The sequence below is a fragment of the Ictidomys tridecemlineatus genome, chromosome 6, assembly GCF_052094955.1.
Source record: "Ictidomys tridecemlineatus isolate mIctTri1 chromosome 6, mIctTri1.hap1, whole genome shotgun sequence".
In the NCBI taxonomy this organism is placed as follows: Eukaryota; Metazoa; Chordata; class Mammalia; order Rodentia; family Sciuridae; genus Ictidomys; species Ictidomys tridecemlineatus.
Window position 1 is genome coordinate 156930429 of NC_135482.1, and position 18706 is coordinate 156949134.

The window sequence follows — 18706 nt, forward strand, 5'->3', positions numbered from 1 at the left end:
ATGAATAGAAAAGAATCTGGAAGGATATGCACAAAAATATGATTATCTATGAATAAAACTTGAAAGATTTCTAGTTTGTTCATTACTTATCTGTATAGTCTCATGTTTCTATAACACATTACTTTAAAAATTATTCTTCTTGTTTTTATTTTCTTTTTCAGAAAAAGAAAGCACTGTAAAAGCATAGAAATGGTGCCTGGAACTTTGGGATTTCCTATCCAGAGTTACCTTCATGTAACTTCATGTAACTTTAAATTTTATTCCAGTTGCTTCAAGAGGGCTGATTAAATGTGGAAAACATAGTAGTAAGCTCCTAAGGATAACAACTCTTTGTTTCTTTCCTCTTTACTCCCGCCCACATAGAAATGGCTTAAGAAAGACATACAGCCTATAGAATATTCAGCTAGGAAGTCACAATTTTCCATGGCTACACGATGTTTTTTCAGTGGAACTAGATTCCTGAGCAAAATCTTTTTGTGGGAGTGCAAGATACACCAAGCGGTAGAAGAGAAATTGATGATGACTTCCCTGAGAAGCCTCCAAAGTGAAAAAGCATCCCTTTCTCCTACTCCTGGTTACACAGTGGGAAATGCAGCAAGAGAGGAACACCAATCCTTGACACAAAAAACGAAACGTGACTTGAAGGTAGCCAGGCGGGCAGGTGTGGGATTGAAATGGCTGCTTGCCACAGCAGTAAAAGGCCTGCGACAGCCGCACATTTACTATCCGTTTGGCGGTGTTTCCAACACAGGCTGAGGGATTTCATTTTTCCCATATAAGGCAACAACAAGGATTTCAAATGGACCAAACATTTTATATTAGTGTCAACAGCCCTAACACAGCTTCAGCTGGCAGAGAACAGGGAAACCAAGAATATCTGCATTTTTTATTCCAGAGAAACTGCCTGAACACCATCTGTTCTCAGCCACCCTTATTCCACCCAACGTGACCCTTTCTGCAGGATACCCTTGCCCCAGTCATGTGTCCTGACCCAAGAATTTTAAATCACAATCCTCCCCTGAATACAGAGATTTGGAAAGTTAATTTCAACACAACAATTACTGCAATAAATTTAAAAATAAATAAAAATAAAGACTTGTTCCTCCAACCTTTATTCTGAGCATACATGCCATGCTTTGCTTATAAATCATGGGGGTGGTGGCAGGATGGGGCTCAAGTTACATAGCATGGAAAAATCAATACTCTTTTATTCTAGGATCTATGAACAGGCTCAAGGTCACAGAAATTGAATAGGAAAGCCCACTGAATTAGCAACAGGAAATACGTTGTATAGAACAAAGACAAAACAAGTTTCCAACATACCTACAAAACACTATGATGTCTATATTTGTTGTTAGTTGACTTTAATGAAAAATGGCCATTTACAAAATTAACTGTCTCACTCTGAAAATAAGGGGGAACCATTATTTGAATAAATATGGAACAAAGGAAGGCACAAATAGTGATTATATTAATATATTTGATCTTATGAACTCTAAAAAGGAATAAGATGATACCCTCTCAAAAGAGAAAAAGCCAAGAGCTTGTCATTAAAAATAAAAACAATCTATTGATATAGAAATAGAGCTTTATTTATAAATTTGTTAAAAGAATACAAAAAAATTGTTTCCTTCGTTCATATTGGTATTCTAGATTAAGAAACTGAATTGATTAAGATCTTAAAAGACCCCAAAGCTTCCCCAAACCTGTAATTTAGTTAAGAATTAGTTACAGAGACACAAGCCTGAAGCACCCATAGCTCTTGCTAACATGAAAAAAGTGATTCCCTCTTTTTCTGTCTTACTAACATTGCTCTAATTATTCTTCTAATAAGAGGCAAAACCAATTAGAAAAATAAAGTAACATTTTGCTGGCAGTAGAGATAAAATATGAGTTCAGTAATCAGCTCCTGCAAACATGCATAACTAATGACTGGAGAAATCGGCCATCCCTAACCACTCTGTTGAGTACATCGGCAGTTGAAGTTAAGGTAAAAAATAGTGAGGCTGAGCAAAACTACATGAAGAAGTAGTGGGGGTTTTTCAAGGTCAGTTGACGAGAGCCAGATGGAAATAAGTATTTCTCATATATCCTGGAAGGAAAAGAAAACAAAAATTACCAAAAGGAGCAAAATACAATTCAAAACCTTTGTAGTCCAAAATAAAATTCCTTCAAAGAATACTTTTACTGCATCAGGTAAGAAAGACCAGATTTTAATGATGAAAAGTACCAGTGAAATGGTTTAATTTTCAAGTCACACTGTATTTAGCTTACAACAGTCTCTGTCAAGAATGGAACAGCTTATCCAAGGACAGCTTGTTGGTTGTGTTCTTAGAGAGAGGCTAACACAGGCCCCAAATAATAGAGTTCACAAATGTTGTCACCCTCCTCCAAGGTTACAGCAAGGACAGAAGGAACCCAATATGGAGCAATTTAAATGAAAATGTATCAAGAGGAGGTATACTGCTCTATGCAGCAGGAAGATGACTTCCAAAGGGACTGGGAGATAGGGAGATAAACTAATAAGTCCCCACCCCCACTGTGTGCAAGGGGTCAAGGAAATCTCCATCAAGACTTCCACAGCGCTAGGCCACTTAGAATACAGACAATTGCTGTTTTTTCTAACACTTTGGGAAACTAATCTCAGGTGACTTCATAGGTCATGGTAAGTGTTTAATTGTCCTTGGAGACATAGGATTTAGAGTTTCCACAGCATCCCTGAAGGTACTCCCTACTATTAACCAGAGAAAATATTTAAAGTGATAAAGTGCCCCACCCTAAAGAAACCTAATGGGGACTCTTGAAAAACCAAAATGCATTTATTAAAATATAAAGTCAATTTTAAAATTATTGAAAACTAAATGTATATGTTAAGCAATATGAGAAGACTGGAATTTAATTTTTAAACAATTGAAAAAATGAAGACCAATCCAGTTTGTCTACACAACATATTCTTATTGGGGTCCTGCTGCTTAAGTGTCCACAAGACACTATTAAAAACAACTTCCGGGGTTTTCATCGTAGTTGTATGTTTTATGTCTTTCTCCTTTTCATCTCTATCTTTGGCTTTCTACTGGTTTCAGTGTTTCCTCCAAGTCCCATCTGTGGTTTAGAACAGAGCTCTCCTCCCACATTCCTTGGGTAAGAGAGAAGCCCAGTCTTCATCGATCAACTTCTAGATAAATGACACACAAGCAATAGACTGTAAATACCAATCTATCCAGTTGCTCTGTATAAAATAGATCCTGAATAAAAATATACTCCGTGGCTTCTCTTCTGACTTTTGCATGGTGTCCTTTGATGAGCAGATGTTTTAAATTTAAATGTAGATATTTTTATCATTTCTTTTTGGTTTATACTTTGAGTTTATACTGACCCAAGAATTTTAAATCACAATGCATCCCTGAATACAGAGATTTGGAAAGTTAAGTTCAACACAAAAATTGCTGTGTGGGAAATCCTTCTCTAGCTCCAATTTATTAGTTTGAATACTTATTTATTTTTTGTATCGGGCCCTTAATTACTGAGCTACATCTCCAGAGGCCTTTTCTTATTTTTTAATTTTGAGACAGGGTCATGTTAAATTACTTAGGGCCTTGATAAGTTGCTGAGGCTAGCCTTGAACTTGTAATTCTCCTGCCTTAGCCTCTGGAGCCACTGGGATTACAGGTATGCACCACCTTGCCTGACTTCTAGCTCCATTTCATAAGTAGTTTCTTTTTTCTTCTAAAATTTAAAAAAGTCTTCCTCTCTATTTGTAAGTTTTAATCTACCTGGAGTTTTCATGAATGGTTATCAGGAAGCACCTAATTTAAGGTGTGTTCAACAGCACATGTTGAAAAATCTATTTTTTCCCAGGGATGTGTTTTGCCTCTCTATCATAGATCAAAATCCCAGAAATAGTCTATCTGTTGGTGACAAATGCATACATATTAACTATGTAATTAATATCTCATATATATTTCTTTATCTTTAGAAGTGAGTTAGCTATTCCTGATTCTTTGCTTTGATTACAATTTAATTAAATCAATATATTACTTAGGAGCTCAGTCCTATCTATTAACAAGGTATAGTTCTCCATGTATTTACTCCCCAGTATCTTCAAAACTTGTATATACTTTTTAAAAAGTTTCTGATATCTTTGGTTGGACCTTTTTATTAGGTTTCTTATTTATTCCCAATGTACATAAATTAAGTTAGTTTTTATATATTGATCCTATATCCATCAACATTGCCAAGTCCCTACTTATTCTAATAATCTAATTATAACTTGTCTTGGATTTTTGATGCAGATAATTGTATCATCTGTGATATAATAAATACTTTTTTCTTTTCAATCTTTAAATCTGATTTAAATGTTTTTGATGTATTTTTATTACAGAGTTATGATACCATTTTAGATAAATTTCCTTTCTATTCATAGCTTGTTAGAAGTTTTTATTTTTTAGTACACATGAATTTTAAGATTTATCAAGTTATTTCCCTGTATCTATTGAGATGGTCATATGGAGGTTCTCCTATAATATACTAGGCAACTTAGTAGTATTTTATGTTTTGTTCATGATAAGCCAAGTTTGTGTTTCTGGGATTAATCCAATTTTATCAGGATATATTATGCCTTTCAAAATATTTGCTATTGACTTCATCAAAATTTCATGTTTTTTTAAAATATATGTTTATGGGTGAATCTTTTTTATTTTCTGTATAGTGATTGATTTCAAAGTTACATTCATCTAATCATTTTAGAAAATATGCCCTTCTTTTTCATTTTTCAGAAAAACTTTACAGACACTTGAAGTAGTCATCCCTTGAAAAGTTTAATAAAATGTGAATAAAATGTGAAAGTTTAATAAAACTGTAACATGTCTAAGTCTGGTTTATATTTTATGGGAATATATTAACAAATGGTTCTCGATAATGTATACATCACTTTTCATTTCTAGCAATAATGTAGAAAGTACCTGTTGCCCCATAGCTTTGCAAACAGAGTAAATTATTTATCTTTTGAGGGTTTTTTAAACAAGTAATAAATAAGAAATAGTATTTCTTAATTTCTTTTATTATGATAAATTCATTGATTTTCTTAATTTCAAATATTATGACATTTATTTCCAGAAGCTCTATTTTATTTTTTTAAGTTTTAGTTTTGTCTTTAACTGTTGGATTTTTCTCATTATTACAAATCCAATTTTTATTTCATCAAATGTTTTATGCATAGCTGTTTTAAATTCAAGTATCAAATCATTTTAGTTTATCAAATCATTTGACTAAATCTCTTTGTTCTGTTTGTGATGTTCAATCACAACTACTTGTTTCCTTGTGTATACATGAATTTCCAATTATTGCTTTATGCTTGGGATACACTGTTAAAAAAAAACAATTAAAGGAAACCATCCTTAAGAAAATTCATTACCACGTGGAAAAACTAAGAATTAGTAGCCAATAAAACATACAAATAAGTTGTGCTAGAAAATATATTAGACGTTGAAGAGCACTATGGGAAAAGAAAGTGGAGTCATGGAAAGGGGGATTGCAGGAGCCAGGAGAAGGCACAGGTGGCAGTCTTAAAATAGGATAGCCAAGATAACCCCACTGAGATGATTGGATTAAGAAAGTGCTTAAAAGGGAACAAACCATTTGGATATTCTGAAGAAGAGTACAAAAGGAGCAGCAGATACGAGGGCCCTGCTTGTAGGTGAGGACAGCCAGTGTCGAAACCATTCCAAGAAGTGCAAGAAAGCTAGCTAAGATGAAAAGGGAAAGCAGAAATAGGAGACAGCCAGAGGGGAGATGAGGTCCACATCGTGCAGCACCTTGGGAAGCCACCCTCAGGACTTTGGCTTTTACTCCAAGTGACTTGGAAATTATAAGACTCATGTAGGGTTTTAAACAGAGAAGTGACAGGAGTCAGATTCTCTCCTAGTAAGAACAGATTCCATATGGGTAAGTGTGGAAGCAAGAAAGTGACCTAGGAGACTACTACCAAGACCTGGATGAGCAGTGATAGAGGGCAGAAGCAAGGTGATGGTAGTGAAGGAGGTGAGATGCTGTTGGATTGGATCTGTTTGGAAGGAAGACTTGAGAGTATTTGCTGATGGATCTGCTGTAAGTGATGTGAGAAACAGGTTGTACCATGATGGAATCAGGGAAAACTGCAGTAGAGCACTAGGATGGGAGAAATCAAAAGTTAAAGTTTAGGTATGTTAAGGTTGGAAAGTCCTTTACACATCTAATTAGAGATGCTAAGTGAACAACTAGATGTGCTTGGGCTCTTTCTCCTCCAGCGAGGAGGTCCACAGAGCAGGATAGAGGAAAGTGTGGCTACAGAGTCACTAATCAGGACCTCCTGAGACTAAGCAGGAAGCAGGTCTGATTTTATTGTGCAGTTACCATGTATATATACTCATGCAGTAGCTAAGCAGATTACAGATGGCCATCAATACAATGTCTTGCTAACTATCCTTGCAGCGACCAACCAAGGAATGAAGGGGTCATGGACAAACACAGGGACCACAACATGTGGCCTTGCTTCCAAGGCTGTGCCTATGGGGTAAGCAGTTTGCCGCTCCTGTGCCTTGCGCGAGGGGAGTGGCCTGCCACTCAGACGCCCTTAAGTATGCCTTATATGCAGTATACCATGCACTTGTCCCCACATAGATGGGCAAGTATGGAGTCTGTAGGAAGAACACAAACAGAAATTTGGGAATAATAAACATGAAGAAAGTATTTAATTTCATTAGAATGCATGAAAACACCAAGGTATTAGTAAAACAAAGCTTAAAACATGGATCCCTGGGGGAGTTCAGTGTCAAAGAGGACAGGCAGGTGCAGAGGATTCAGCAAAGCAGGATGGAAAGAAATGACCACCGAGACATGTGGAAACCCAGGAGATGTCCCAGAAGTCAAATAAAGGAAGAGAATGATTCACCATGACAAATGATGCTGATAGTCAAAGACAAAAACTGAAAAATAACCATTAGATTTTGCAAAGTGGTGTTGCCAGTGACCATTAAAAAAAGAGCATTTATTTATTTATTTATACTTTTAAGACTGGTAGAGTCTAAATCCTGATTTGAGTAAGTATAAGAAAAAAAAGGGATAAAAGAAACTAGAGGTGCAAGGATGGTCACACTTCTTGCAGTTGTGCTCCAAAGAGGAACAAAGAAACAGGGGTGAAGTGAGAGGAAAGTGGGGTATCAACAGAATTTATATTCATTTATATTTTATGTTTATGGAATTTTCTATTTGAGATGAAGCATCTGGTGATTCAGGAGAGGAGAGAGAGCATGATTAGAACAAAGTGTCTCCACAAGTTGAAGTGATAGAACCTGGCCCATAAGGAAAAGCAAGCATGGAAGTCCAGCCATCTGTGGGTAAGAGGAGGTAGAGGTAGGAGCATGAGGAAGTTCTTATCTTTCTGTCACTGGTTCTTACAAGTATGGGAAGAGCCAACAACCACTTTGGACTTGGATATGCCCGTCATACTTTAAAAAAAATAAAATAAACCCAACCAATCATCCTCACCATTACATCATAAGAAAATGGCAATACTCTGTCATCTGTTATGGAGTCTAGTAGAGATTTGTAGCTCACTCTCTAAGGCCTACTAATAGTCACCATTGAGCCAGGTAGCCAAATCCTCATTTCCTTAGCTACTCCCATAGTGTATGCATTTACAGTCTTCATCATCATCTCCTCAAACCCAGGTATAACTCCATGTTGTTAAATAGTGAAGAAGTGACAAATCAAGTTCTGACCAAAATCTGAATTTCCATCACATTTCACAACCAAGTTATATGAACTAGGATAAAGCCTTCAATTCACAATGCCCCACTTTCCATAAGACTCCTACTCACATATTCTCATGAATAAGTCAATATTGTGTATATTAAACAGCACAAAGACACTATGTTTTGATTATTTTCTCTCTCTCTCTTCCATGTTGTCCTTATTCCGAATGCCACAGCAAAGCAAATAAACATACATTATGGATAAAACAGACACATCCAAAATGCATTCTCTGCAAATTTTCCTTATGTTGAATTATCTTAGTATGTACCCTTATAAAATTCATCTATCAGTTTTAACGTCTAGATGCCTTCCCAGGAAACATGCATAGAAGATTTCTAATAGACTGATTTCTCAAAAATGATACAAAAACTTATTAAAGAGTAATCTGTAGCTTCCATTAACGCTTGATTACTTAGTTGAATTTTAATAGTTTAAAAATGCCTATCTGATATCTCACTTGTGCGTGTGCATCTCTTTATAAATACATGCATATTTATATGCATATATCTATATGTATTTTTAGTACGTACCTGTGCATTTGGGCTTTAATCAATCTGTAAAACTTACTGTAGTTAGTTCTGATTCTATGCACAATACAATCTTCACAATCAGATACATGTCAGAGTTTGATGCTAGTTCAATAATATATTGTGCACAAAAAATACATTAAACACATATTACAATACAATTGCAAGGTTTCCGTCACGGAAATATGTAAGGGCATTTCATTTTCAAAGAGTGCTTTTTGCTGTAGGGTTTTTTAAAAAACCATTTTGTGGTGAAAAATTAAATACTAGTTTCTTTGATGTGCTAGTTTCACTGAAAAGAATATATTACTAGAGAAAAGTGCTTACTATTTTTATAACCATATTTCACTTAAGATTTTCTCAGGGAAAAAAAATGTTCATTTGTTTTTGTAGTGGGTCTGAGAAAGGGGTGATGAAAAGCCTTATAGTCCAGGCAATCAAGCTGAGAACAAAGGGCAGGTGTCATTTTTATTGTGATTGGTCAGAGCTAAAATCAGGACACTCTCTCCATCTCCCTCTTCCTCTCACCAGAAGCTATTGTGGAATTTACAGTAATCACCCTGGCTGACTACCCAACACACAGCTGAACAGCACACCAAAAAAAATAATATCTGGGGATAGGGTCACAACATATTTTTTAAATTCTCATTGGTTTTATCCTTCAACTTGGAAAGATGATTTTTTTTTTAAGAGGAAAGAAAATACTCACCCAGCTGTTGCCGCAATTCGTATTCCAATAGCCTCCGGACTGCCCGAGGCCACCTGGTTGACTTTTGCCTTGGAGTCGGTCCAGAAAAGCATTATTTACCCTTTAAAACAATGAAAAATGTGTGTAAGTAGAAAGCTTGCTGCAGGGCTAAGAGATTTCTGAGAACCTAATGTGCTGTATGAACTGACTGTGGGGATTGCTTGCTCCCTTCAGCTTAGCAGAAATCTACAGGAACCACTTTTCACAGTCACCACATAGCATGCTGGTCACAGTCCTTTTCTGGAGCTGGTGCCAGTCTTGGCTCAAGCCAAAGGGGGCATGGATACTTAAACTTGAGAATTTTATTCACCCATCTTGCACTAGTTCATCAAGAGTCTTGGCTATTCAAGCAACTGCAGTCCTCAGGGTTACGAAACCCAGAGGCTAAGGGAAAATGGAAATTTCAGCAGGAGGCAAAGCAAAAGAATAAAAAAAAATGGCTCTCCAGAGTACTCATGTTGCTCCACAGAAGTGTACCCCATTGCCAGTCTTGATAAATAACGAGTGAAAAGTAGGAAAAAAATGGGAAGAAAGTAGAGGAAAAGGGAAATATCAGAGGAGAGAGAAGCTCAAGCTTTAGAAAAAAAGGAATGGGTATATCTTTTTCGGATATTCTGTCATACTTGAAATGGCCCTTTCAGAAATTAAATCCTGAATAAGAAAATGATTATCATCAAGGCCAAGATAAAGGCGACCTGTACAGAGATGTTCATAGAGTCATCCCTCAAAATCCACAGGAGACTAGGTCCAGGATTCCCAGGGATACCCGAATCCACTCCTGCCCAAGTCCCTTATGTAAAATGACATAATTATTTGAATATATCTGATGCACATCCTTCTATACACTTTATCATCTCTGATTTTATACAATACTTAATATAAGATCTATATCAAGGGTTGTTTTAGAGAATGACAAGAAAAAAAGGGTCTGTAGATATTTCAGTAAAGGCACAATGCTTTTTCCAAATATTTTCAACACATATCTGGTTGAATCCATGGATATGAAACCTATAGATATGGAGAGCTGACTGTATTCTATTTCTGAAACTGGATATGTGGGGTTTCACTTTACAATCATCATTGTGTATTTTTATGGACTGTTCTGTTTCATATTATAATTTTTAAAATTAAAAAAATACATCATCATCAGCCTATGCACGGCTGAGTACGGTTAGGGTCTTGGAAGCTAGAGAAATAGCAATGGATGACTTAGGAACTGTGCAAATAAGACTAGAAGCTTCTAGGGAGCAGAAAAAGAACCTAGTGCACTACAACCACATGTATATGTAAAGAAGACAGGAAGCAGACATGGTAGACTCCTTTCCAGTCATAAGGACTGGTCATAGTGAGTGTCTGCAAGTCCTTTACTGTGGGAGATTTGGGCATTTTGAGGAAAATAATGGTTGAGTAGCAAAGTCAAAAGCTGGAGATTGTTTGTCTCCATGCTTGCTCAGTGCTAGCCAAGATGCCAATGGTGTTTTGACTCATTTTGACCTCTGAGTTACTGAGTTGCTGTTTCTGCACAACTCTGTCACATGGAGGTTCCATCTCAGCTGTGCTACAGCTTTTTCCCCTCCTGCCATGAAATCTACCCAAGTGCCAAACCCTGGTCAGCCTGGCTCACTGCAGGACTCAATGTGTAAGTCACCTTTTCTCAATCTCTCAGCAGACAGGATGAAAAGTATCTTACTGAGCTGAAGACTTGAAATATTAAGGAAGAGGAAACTGACCCAGATTCTCCTTAAGCAACACAACCAATGGAATTCTGGACTGCCTATAAGTCTGGGGCTGTTTAGATCTAGTTCTTTTGTTAGACAAAGGGACTTCCTCTCATTATCCCCCACCCATCTCACCCTACATCCAAACCAATAGAGGTCTTGTGTGCTCTCCCTACTGAATACACCCTGAATCCACTTGCTTCTTTCCATGGACTCCATTCTGGTTCTAATCTACATCACCTCTCCTGGATACTGCTGCACTCTCATCCTCTGGAATGCACTCTCCACACAACCTCCTCCCTAAATTATAAGGCTTGCTTCCTCTTTAACCCTCCCATGACTTCCCATTGGCCCCTTAGGCCATCTTGTATTGCCTTACTCCTGCCTCCTTTTTCTACCTCAATACAATAATCCAACCATTTGGGATTCAAAGTCCATTCCCATGTTAGAGCCTTGCAATTGCTCCTCTCTTGATCAAAAGGCACCACACAAGTACATGTTTCTGCCTGAATCTGTGTGTCTCTGACTGTCCCTTGTACTTGGAGGCCAGCTCTTCAATGAGGCCTTCTTCAGTCTATCACCTCTGATGGCTCATCACCTGTGATAGTCCTCACAGTACTTATTTTTCCCCTTCTAAAATAATCCTGCAGTTTAATTGTTGCCTTCTCTTTCTCTCTTCTGGATTGCAGGGTCCAGGTGGTGTGATATCTTTTCTGCCTTATTTACCCCATTTTTTGGGGGGAGGACAGGGGTTACTGGGAATTTAACTCAGGGGCACTCGACCACTGAGCCACATCCCTAGTCCTATTTTGCATTTTATTTAGAGACAGAGTCTCACTGAGTTACTTAGTGCCTCACTTTTGCTGAGGCTAGCTTTGAACTTGCTATCCTCCTGCCTCAGACTTCGGAGCTGCTGGGATTACAGAAATATGCCTCTGTGCCCAGCTTACCCCATTCTTGAACTTGAACAAAGCCTTGGCAGAGTGAGCCATGATAATGTACTTATTGAATAAATGAATTTTCTTGGCATTTGTCTGTTTCTGTGAAAACAGCTGCACTGTGAAAAACCCACCACTAGAAAGGACAACACGCAATACAGCTCACTGTCCACCATTCTCACTGCCTCATCAGGAAGCAAGGTACTATGTTCACTCCTGAGCATCAGTAACTAAGAGGGTCCTGGTGGTTGAGTTCTCCTTAATACTTAGGAGTGTCTTCAATTGGGCTATCCACTGAAGAATGGGTCAACCAGAGATGGTGGGTGGAAAAGAGATTTTTTTCTCTCTCAAACTCCTATCAAGAATACAAACAGGATATACACCTGTAATCCCAATGGCTCAGGAGGCTGAGGCAGGAGGATCATGAGTTCAAAGCCAGCCTCAGCTACTTTAGTGAATCCCTAAGCAACTAAGTGAGACCCTTGTCTCTAAATAAAATATTTTTAAAAGGGCTGAGGATGTGGCTCAGTGCTTAAGCACCCCTGGGTTCAATCCCAGGTACAAGAAAAAAAAATTACAAGTAGGGTGGGGAGGAAGGAGAGAAGTAATGTTAGGGAGTGATATTGGCCAAACAATACTGTACAAGTATATAACAACAAATCCATCATTATTTACAACTATAATACACCAATTTTTTTAAATGTGGGAAAAAAATACTAATGAGCCAGGCTTCAAGGCACGTTCTATAATTCCTGCAACTCTGGAGGTTGAAGCAGAAGGACTGCAAGTTTGAGGCCAGCCTAGGCAACTTAATAACTGTCTCAAAATAATAAGGGCTGTAGCTATAGCTCACTGGTAGAGTATCTCTGGGTTCAATTCCCAGTGTTGCAAAAACAAAACTAAAGAATACAAATGAGGGGAAGTTTCACTTTATATTTTTGTTATCTAGTTTGTTAGCTTTAGATTACATATATTAACATGTGTATTATAATATTAATATATGTTATTGTTGCCAAACTTGCCTTCTAGGTTTTCTTCTGAGGGTTAATATGGATATTAATAAGAGATGGTTCAAATTTCAATAAATCAATTTGATTCACTCTGGCATTCAACTTGTGGCCCAGATCCTTTCAAGGCTTTGACCACTACTTCCCCCCAAACCCTGGTTCTGTCTGTTCTCTCTGGAGTCCCTGCCTGTCTTCTCTTGCTCAAATAATTATACTGGGTCAGGTTCAAGGGCGGGGGCAAGCTCAAGCTCATTATAGGATTCATTGAAGAGTTCATGAGGAATCTCACCAACTTTCTGTTATAAAACTCAGGATAAAGTTTTATACTATGTGAACTTCTAAACAGGAGAAAGCATGTTGCCTTTCCAACTCAAAATTATGCCCTTGGAGAACACTAATCTAGGTCCCCTACACACATACTATATAGCTTTTGGTATGCTATTTGTTCATTAAGAGGATACTGAGTATTGAGTCTTCTCTTATGATACCATAGGGAAGCTCTCTACAAACTCTAGGGACAATCCAAAAGTAAGCTCTTTTCAAAAATTGATTAAGAACATAAAAATTTGTGTTTAATATTTCAAAACTGATTTCTGAGTTTATTATCCAGAGACACTTCCTCATGGAATAAATTTTGATTTACTTTCATTAGAACCAATAAAAGAGAAAATAAGGTATCAAAAATAAACAGCCCCACCAATATTTAGGTATTCAGTGGTGTGGAAATTAAATCTACAGAATGAAGGCCAAGATTCTATAACAAAAATGTAATCTTTTCCACCTCTAATCAAATAACTTGTCTTTTATTGGGTGCTATGAAAGATAAGGTTTTTGGTTTTTTTTTTTTTTTAGCAATGGGGCCTGTTAAAGTGACACATCACTATTTTTAAAATGCTTAAAGCTTCCCAATCTAATCATTCCTCAGAAATCCAGAGAAATAATTGGCAAGTACTAGCAAATCAGTGTTATATAAACATAATACCATTTTTAACAGAAATTCTTGAAAACAGTAAATGAGCAAAACCAATAAAAAGGACTAAATTTATGGCCTATTTTATAATAAACAGATAACCATAAGGATCTCCTCCCTGCATCAGCTTACTCAACAAACAGATAATATCTCAAAGTTTTCAGGTTTTCCTTAAGACCAGAGAAACACATAAATTCACATTTGAGATTTTAAAACTATTTTGATTGGACGATGGAGGCAGCATATCCATATTGCACTTAGCTAGTGTAATATTTCACTTTTGAAACTTTTACTTAAGTACTATTTGGATGTGAAATTATTTTCCTATATAAGTAGGTAGCAAAAATAATTGTGGCTTAGTCAAACAGAATAGCTCCATGAGTGAAAAACTGTCAGATTAAAAAGCCAATGTGCATGGTGGTCAAGAAATTAGACCAGGAGGTACAAGATATAGAGAGGAGAGTATGAGGGCCCTACCCATCATAAGTGGCACCATCAGAACAGGGAGTTTTGCTGGATACATTTTATGGTCTCTTATTTATAAAATGAAATCAACACAACTAAAAAATACACCTTAGTGGTAGCAGAAAGGTTAAATACAAAAGAAAAGCTATTACTTTCAAAAGAAAAATTTGCTGCTTTAAATCATGAAAGCCTTTACGTTAAATTCTTCCCCTAACACACACAAGCACCCTCCAGTGAATTCAAATAGCCTAAGCGCCTCTGGGGAAAATCCTAGCACAGCAATGACAGACAACATGGCAGCCATTAGCACTGTCACACTATGCATATGATTTTACTGGGTACTCTCAAGTGCTTATACCAGGTATTACAAATAACAGAGAGTACTTACACTTCTAAAATTCACTTACTGGTTCTATCTTGAGGCATTTCCCCCCTATTTTCCATATAAAATAGCTTTGACAAGCTTTAGTACTCAGGTAGTACTTTTTCTGAAGTAGCCTAGAAATGGTACAGCATCATTGCAAAGGATTATTATGATGTTCTATTCATGGAAAGCAAATTAAAAGTAACCTAATGTAAATAAATAAATAAGAAAAAAAAGTAACCCAATGTGTTTATAATGCCAACTATCCAGGCAAATGGGATGTTGTATGTTAGAGTCTGTAAACAACTCTGGATGGTGCCTGGCATTTTGCCAGAGGGAGTGGTTTGTGAAGTAATGCCATCTAGTCATTAAGTGTGGAGATTCCTTATTGGTTGACTGCTGAATCTAGTTTATGTTAATTAAGATAAGCTGTGTGGAATGTGTATATACCACTCCTGTCCTACAATAAACGGCTCCCACTTCTGCTGTATCAATGTACACAAGTTGTTCGTCACCCCCCGGTTATTTTGCTGCAGCCGGACTGCGGCAGTTGTGTGTCATGTATGTATATATGTACACATGTGCATACAGATATGTCACAGTTGACATATCTCATACATACACCATAACTCAATGACAAAGAGTTAAAGGCAATGAGTATCCCTAAACCATATTTAATATTATTACTGTAGTGTTTTCCTAAACACTGCAAAACTTAAAAGTAATTGATTTTACCAAGGATACTTATTTTATTAGCCAGTTATACCTCCTGTGCTCGGCTTGAAGGATTCTGGCTCTTTCCTCTTCTTGCCGCTGTCGTTTAGTTTCCAGTAATTTATTCTAGGAACAATAAAAGTTTTAAAATATGGTTTTCAATTAACATGACTGTACAGAAGACATCCAAATCAATTTCATATTTAACCTTAGCTGGTGCAATATTTCACTTTTGAAACTTTTACTTAAGTACTATTTGGATGTGAAATTATTTTCCTATATAAGTAGGTAGCAAAAATAATTGTGGCTTAGTCAAACAGAATAGCTCCATGAGTGAAAAACTGTCAGATTAAATAGCCAATGTGCAATGGTCAAGAAATTAGACCAGGAGGTACAAGATATAGAGAGGAAAATACAATGTGACTCAAACTCATCTGTGTCTTACAAAAAAAAATCAAATTAGTTCCTATCAGAGTATCACACAATGCTATTTCTTATTATTTCTATGGCACTTTTTTCCTAATAAATTCATAGCAACTTACAAATAAATATTGGGCTCACTTGATGCAATTCTATTGGTAAAGCATTTTCCTTCCTGGATAACAAGCACTTGTCTGTTATTGGTTATATACTAGCAGAATTTTGAGTTCCCTCAAAGGAATACTTTGCTTCAAGTAGATCACATTACTATAACTAAATCTCTAGCTTTCAATGTCCTGATTATCTCTTGAAAGAGGCAACTTCTTCCAGACTCAGTTACTACATTTATAGTCTCATTCCAAAGAACTAGGTGCCATGAGTTCTCTAGCCTTCAAACTTCCTGGAGAAAAGTCTAAAATAAACTTAAAATTCAGATTGACATTTTAAAAACTTTATTCAAAGGCCATCTATATTCCATAGTTCTCAAAATAAAAACACCTGTTACTTACACTGTGATTTTTTTTCAAATACGTCGCTTGTCTGATCAGTCCCTGACGTACAATAAATAATCCTAATTCTTACATAGCTCCAGAGCAAGGGAAAATTAGAACATTTTCAAAATAATTGAATAATACATATTCATTCTTAATAAGCATTAAGAACCTAGATGCCAAACCTTGTGCTAGGGTCTCACTCTTCCACAACGGCCTGAAGTGTTCTGTTTAACTTTTATCACTTTAACATATGATATACCTTTAAAAGCCCACCAAGTATCAATACAATTTATTAATACTACCAAGACTTGCACTAAAATAAAACCAGATCCTGTGCTCTCCTATTCCTCTACAACCACCTTCAACTCCTGTGTATGGTTTTATCTGTTAAAATTATCTCCTCAATAGCATGTAGATTCTTCTATTTATTCATTTTTAATGGCATTTTTTTTATTTCCTACTGTAGAAAAAGATTTCTCTATTTCAACCTCTACCCCAACCCCAACTTCCCCTCCTGGTGTACCTCATTCTCAGCCTTACAACTTTTTTAATGTTCACTGTGGTGGTGGTGGTGGTGGTGGTGGGATCTATAGCTCCTGGCTTTAGGCTTCCAATTCATCCTCCTATTTTCAGGTCCAGCTTACAGAGGTGCTGGGTACCTCCAACACCTGAACTTTAATCAACTTGTGTTTTACTGCTCCTTGCACAAGAGTCCTGGCTTTTCCTGTTTCACTAATTATCTACTTCCACCACTTACACTGACCATCTACTTTCCCGCATCAAAAATTTGGCTGTTTTGTTTCTTTTTTCTATAGTTTCTTTGTCTGTTCTTTTGTTCTTATAAGTTTATGCCTTTAAAAAAATTCCTGTATTGTTTTTTTCTTGGAGGAACACGTGGAGAGGAGAATTGGATATAAGGAAATAACATATTTTTAAAGTATGATATTTAACTAGAAGATGTTATCATTTTCAAATAATTTTTTTCCCCAAAATTCTGTTACTGGACCCTCACAAAAATTCTCAAAGGTAGGCAGGTAAACATGTATTATTTGATAAGTGAAAAAGCAATATTAGGCTTGTATTCCAGATGAGAAAACAGGTTGAAGATACAGTTTAGGTTGTCAAAAGCTAAACAGCTCACTAGTAGCAAAATAAAACTGTGGCTTAGGTTTTCTTGTATCTAATCATTTTCTGAAAGATGCAACCAAAATAAGCAATTAAGAATAAGGATAACCTCATAGCAGTTTATGGTACTCAAGTATGAACATCCATGTCCAGGATTTTGGGATCCATTCACACTTAAATGTATTAGCAGAACATATCTAAGTGTGTCTACGTCAAAATCCTTCTTGCCAAACGATGCTAATTCTTCTTATATCCATTAACCCATTTTTTACAAGAACAACTTTAATAGCCAGTCCATTCTACATTTAATACCATGAAGACTGAACAAACTAAGACCTGGAATGTGACACAAAGAACTATAAGACACTTATTATGTATTTATATATGCAAATATGCACATATATGTATGCATATAGTTACATTTTACTTTAAAATAATTTAAGATAATCTTTCACACTTGGTAAAAGGATTGCATAATCTATCTGGAAAAACAAAAACAACTATGCAATTATAGCCATGAAAAATCCTTTAAAAGAAAATAAATGAGAAAGAACAGTTCCAGCAAATACTAAAACATCATGAAAGTTAGTAATTAAAACAGTTTGAGTCTAAAAATAGAACTAACACATGGAAATATAGCTTCTCCTTAAGTAGTTGTGTTGAACGAATGCAAAGAGGTATAGTCGGTAAATGATGGTAGATTAAGCAGCTACTGAAAGAAAATCGAAATTAGATCTACTTTATTTGATGTATAAAAAAGAATTATAAAGGTCTAATATTTGGACCTAAAAGAATGAGCCATGTATGTTTCCAACGGATACACAGGTATATACTTATAAATTTAGAGTGATGAAGGTCCAGAAATCATAAATGAGAAAAGAATGATAAATCTGAATAAGAAAACCCAGCTGGGCATAATGGTGCACACTTTCAATCTCAGCTACTCCAGAGGCTGAGATAGGAGGATCACAAGTTTCAAAGCCAGCCTTGGCAACTTAATAAGACTCTGTCTCAAAACTTTTTTAAAAGGGCTGGGTGTATATCTCAATGGTAGAGTATTTGCCTAGCATCATGAGGCCCTGGGTTCAATCCCCAGCACCACCACCACCAACAACAACAACACAACACACACACACACAAATCATCATCATCATCATCATCATCATCATCATCATCATCATCATCATCATCCTTAGTTTTCATTTGGATAAAATAGCATAAACAAAATAAAAACATAAACTGTTAAGAAATATTTATGACACAGGTTCATTCATTTTTCTTTCATTCATTTGCTGAACAAATAGGAAACAGGCTTGGATCAATGGAACAGAGCTACAATGGAGAACAAGATAGATGAGATCATTGCTTTGTTTATTTTATAAAGAAAAGAAACCCATAAACGATTGAGAAAAACATCCTATCATA

General features: G+C 36.3%; 1 protein-coding gene across 7 annotated transcripts in view; it reads right to left on the reverse strand.

The window, feature by feature from the left end:
• Nucleotides 1-1096: 1096 nt before the first annotated feature.
• Nucleotides 1097-18706, reverse strand: part of Epsti1 (epithelial stromal interaction 1) — a 127362-nt gene continuing 109752 nt past the window's right edge. For all 7 annotated transcript variants that reach the window (XM_078015906.1, XM_078015904.1, XM_078015901.1 and 4 more), the window contains 3 exons: nucleotides 15295-15368; nucleotides 9028-9127; nucleotides 1097-2092 (listed from right to left, as the gene is read on the reverse strand). In XM_078015906.1, coding sequence (XP_077872032.1) covers nucleotides 2084-2092; nucleotides 9028-9127; nucleotides 15295-15368 — 183 coding nt within the window. In that variant the 3' untranslated portion in view covers nucleotides 1097-2083. The remainder of the gene's footprint in view (nucleotides 2093-9027; nucleotides 9128-15294; nucleotides 15369-18706) is intronic.